Genomic DNA, 4,044 nt, shown 5'->3' on the forward strand with positions numbered 1-4,044 from the left:
TTAAAGCTTTGTGAATAAAGTCTAGAACTAAATCTAGAGAAGAGTTCTTAATCTGTTCTGGTGACAGAAATTCCTTATGAAACAGGTTTCTTCTGTGCGTTATTAAAGCTGGACAGTCACACAGAATGTGCATGGTTGTTTCCTCATCTTCGAGGCATAATCTGCATTCCGAGTTAGCAGATAATTGTAGTTTATGAAGGTGATATTTCAGACCATAATGACCTGTAATGAAACCCGTTATCATCCTTAAATTACATTTTGAGAATTTAAGAATGTTTTTGTAGGAGTAAGGTGTTATCAGTGCTTTGCTTTGTCTGAGTCCTGGAAAGTTTACCCAGTACTCTAGCCGCATATGATTTTCCATTTCCTTGATAATCTGTTTTGTACTAGCCCAGTTTATTCCACAAAAGGGTTGAGGGCCTATAAAAGCAGTTTCTGATGCAGTTCTGGCAAGCTCATCAGCTTTTTCATTTCCCAAAACTCCTCTGTGGCCCGGAACCCAGTAAAGGTTTACCTTATTCCGAGCTGCAAGTGATTGCAGAAGATCGTAACACTCAAGGACCTGTTTTGATTTGAAAGTCCAAGAAGAAAGAGCTTTAAGAGCAGCCTGGCTGTCAGTACTAACTGTTAGTAAATTATGTTAATTTTATAACTACTTTCTCTTATTAGGCTAAGTAAATCCCTTGATTTTTATATTGAGATTTTTATATTAAAATTACTTCATAAAAGTTTGAAATGTATTCGGTCTTCATCGTTTTGAACGCAATGCTTAGTCCTTTGCCTATTGCCACCGTTTGATTTCTATACTTAACTTTTATGGTATGCTCGATTATAAACTTATCTTTCATAATTTTAAATCAATTTTATTTCCTTAAGTAATAAAAGTGTCAACCTTTTTTGTTAATAAGTCATTTCGAATGTCTGAAGTAAATAATTTATTTAGTGATAATGTGAATTTTTTCTGGCATGTTTCTTTCTCCAACTACTACTTGAAATACCTTTTTCGCTAAAGCATCCTCATCCCTTCTCAAAACCAAGCCAGCGAAGTCGTTAATTCGTTGAACTATATCAATGTTATTGTAAAGTTTTTACTGCTCATGGTTCATTTGGATGCGGTAGTCGATGCCAACTCTTAAAAGTTCAAAAATCATACAAAGGACTTTTTTTCCAAAATTCCAAGTGGTACTTTATCATTCGGTTATGCCATTCGAGCTTCTGCGCTATCAGAAACGCAGATACGATGAGCAACCTATAGAGCATAAGTTTTGTCTGTCAAGAGAGAGCTCTACAACTCATTTGACTACTGAGCCCATAGTACCACCAATTAGCAATGGTGATGTTTCGTCTAAGCTCCACGCTTACATCATTGTTGATAGACGAAACTCTTAATAAATTCGAAAGTATCTTTCGAATCCTCTATAACTAATAAAAATTAATAACATACAGTTGTGATAAGCATATAAAAGTGCTTTATACAGCATTAAAAATTGATTGTGATTAAAATGAAAATTGGCACAGTAGATATAATTGAAATTTGCAATTGTTAAGTAAATAAGTAAATATTTCCTGATATACTTTAACATTTTATTATAGGAAGCGGAAATCTGATATTGTAATTTAATTTTATGTATGTTCACAATACTATTTTCGTACACTGTTTAAATTATCTATTGGCAATAATAAAAAAGGAACTTTCTAATCCTACACACTTCATTGTTGATTAAATCTTCTTGTAAACAATCAGTGGAAGAAGACTGATGCCTTACGGCCGTTGAGATGGCAAGAATCTTAACGGACATTCTTAAACCGTTAACTTTCGAACACAACATTTAATGAAAAATTTTAATTAAGTAATTTTATGCCAATTTAATTAATTAGGCATTTCTGCTGTATTGTTAATGATAAATTTGAAGTGCACCTTTGCAAGAATGCCAACATATGGCAACGTTTACCAGCATATGTCAGTGTTACCAACTCATATAGGAAGCCAGAAATAGTGTTAGAAACAGAACTTTGCGAATAGAAGTTAAATTGATTTGCTCTATTTAGCTATGCTGAACAACAGTTCTTTCTGTTAGCAAAAAATTATTTAAAATTTGATTTTTTTTATGATTCAAACGAATACCAAACACTCATTTTCGTTCCACAGAAGCAATTCAAATGCAATATTTAAGTAAATAAACTTAACATTCTGCCTAATAAGGTCAAGCATAGGTAAGGCATGAGTTGAGTACACCTTTAAATATATTCAAATATTACCCAAGACAACTCTTAACTCTTAACATTTTAATAATATTTTGCCAATTTAACGCAAATTTTTGTTTATTTTATGCACATTTTTTAACATTTTTAACAGCACAAAAAGAAAATTCATTCATTGTTGCAGCTTTTCTGTTGCGGTTTGGCATTTTGTGGTTAACCAAAACGATTTTTTACATTTGCTGCCATTTTCAACCATTTTTTTTTGTGATTTTTTTTGTTTTTTCGTTTTATTTCGTTTCGTTCTTCAATTTTTTTTTTGCAATCAGAGTTTCATTAACAACTAACGTAACAAAAACAAAAGCAAAAACAAGAACACAACTTTGAGAACGTTAGCATTAATGATACAACAAAGTCCAATATGACCAAACAACAACAACAAGAACAACAACAAGAAGAAGAACGACAAGAACAATGCAGGCAGGCAGCAGCAACTACGGTAACTGCCATTATTGGTAACAACAGAAAATGTGGTCAGCCGTAACTGACAAATGTGGCTGTCAGTTGCAGTTCAAAATAATTTTCTGCAAGCTGAAGTTATTCTTATTGTTGGTGTTGTTGTATTTATTGTATTTGATGTGTTACTTGTTTTTGTTGTAATAAAAAGGCGTAGTTCCATTGCAAAAATCAAAATAAAATAAATAGAAAAAAACTAAGAGAAGAAAGCGTTTGAATTGAAAACCTCACAATAAAAAAAAAATTGCGGTTTAAACCGTTTGGAAAGGCAGGCAGGCAGCAGATGCTGCCAATACAACCAACCAGTGTTGCCAGCAGTGTCTTAACATTTTTATGTCAAAAAAGAAGTCGTAGTTATGCAAACTGCCTCCCAGTTTAGTTATAAGATACATTTATTTGTATTTCTCATTTCTGCATGTCAGTTAGATACGCTACAGCGTAACACATCAGTTTGATTTCTCTACGGTTTGAGAGTATCTTTTGAATTTCGTTCCTTATTTATTTATTTATTTTTTCAATTTTTTCAATTTTTTCAATTTTTTATATTTCTTTAATTCTTTGACTATACTACTACTATAAACTAAAAATTCTAGCTTGGCTTTAGTTGAACTTTGTTTTTCTACTTTATTTTTAAGTTTTATAACTTTTTTCCCTTCTTTTTTTTTGTTTTTGTTTTTGTCTTGTTTACCAAGAAATGCAGACAACTTTACCTCATCAGCATAAAAAATGCATAAATAATCGCATGGGAGCTTTATATTGTATAATAGCAAGAAACACAACAAAAACGAATACAACAACACATTAATAGTCGTATCTACAAAATTCTGACAACAATTTTTCATCAATATTCAAAAGTTGATAGCCGTGTGCGCGCATTTTCAAACTGACACTGACACATGAGCTTAACTTTGTTTATATGCGTCATTTGAGTGAGCGCTACAATATATAGAAACTTCATTTCAAACTTCACAGATAATTTAGTACTCATTTTTCCGTTACAAAAATGTATCTACTTAACAGTATATTTGGAAACTGCATATACCCCAAATCCACACTGAAGAAGTTGTGGAAACCCACAGGAGAAAGAAACCATAATACATTTTCTCTGTGAATGCCCGAATTTGGCGTCCAAAAAATATAGGTTCTTAGGAAGACACTTCTTTGATAGTTTATCAGACTGTTCATCGGTGAAGACGAAAGGCCTATTAAATTATCTAAATTCGACTGGATGAATTTAATCTCTACCTTTTTATACTAGGGGTTCTTACGAGGTGTGTGGTAGCAAAACGGCGAAAAATGGCCGATTGAGGTTCATAGAAATTATCTAAT

General features: G+C 32.3%; 1 protein-coding gene across 1 annotated transcript in view; it reads left to right on the forward strand.

Moving 5' to 3' along the window:
* Window positions 1-2,743, forward strand: part of LOC119667055 (LIM/homeobox protein Lhx1-like) — a 3,759-nt gene extending 1,016 nt beyond the window's left edge. The window contains exon 3 of the mRNA XM_038076337.1: window positions 2,564-2,743. Within this exon, the coding sequence (XP_037932265.1) occupies window positions 2,564-2,743 (180 nt within the window). The remainder of the gene's footprint in view (window positions 1-2,563) is intronic.
* Window positions 2,744-4,044: the final 1,301 nt, after the last annotated feature.

The sequence above is a fragment of the Teleopsis dalmanni genome, chromosome 1, assembly GCF_002237135.1.
Source record: "Teleopsis dalmanni isolate 2A chromosome 1, ASM223713v2, whole genome shotgun sequence".
NCBI classification, from domain to species: domain Eukaryota; kingdom Metazoa; phylum Arthropoda; class Insecta; order Diptera; family Diopsidae; genus Teleopsis; species Teleopsis dalmanni.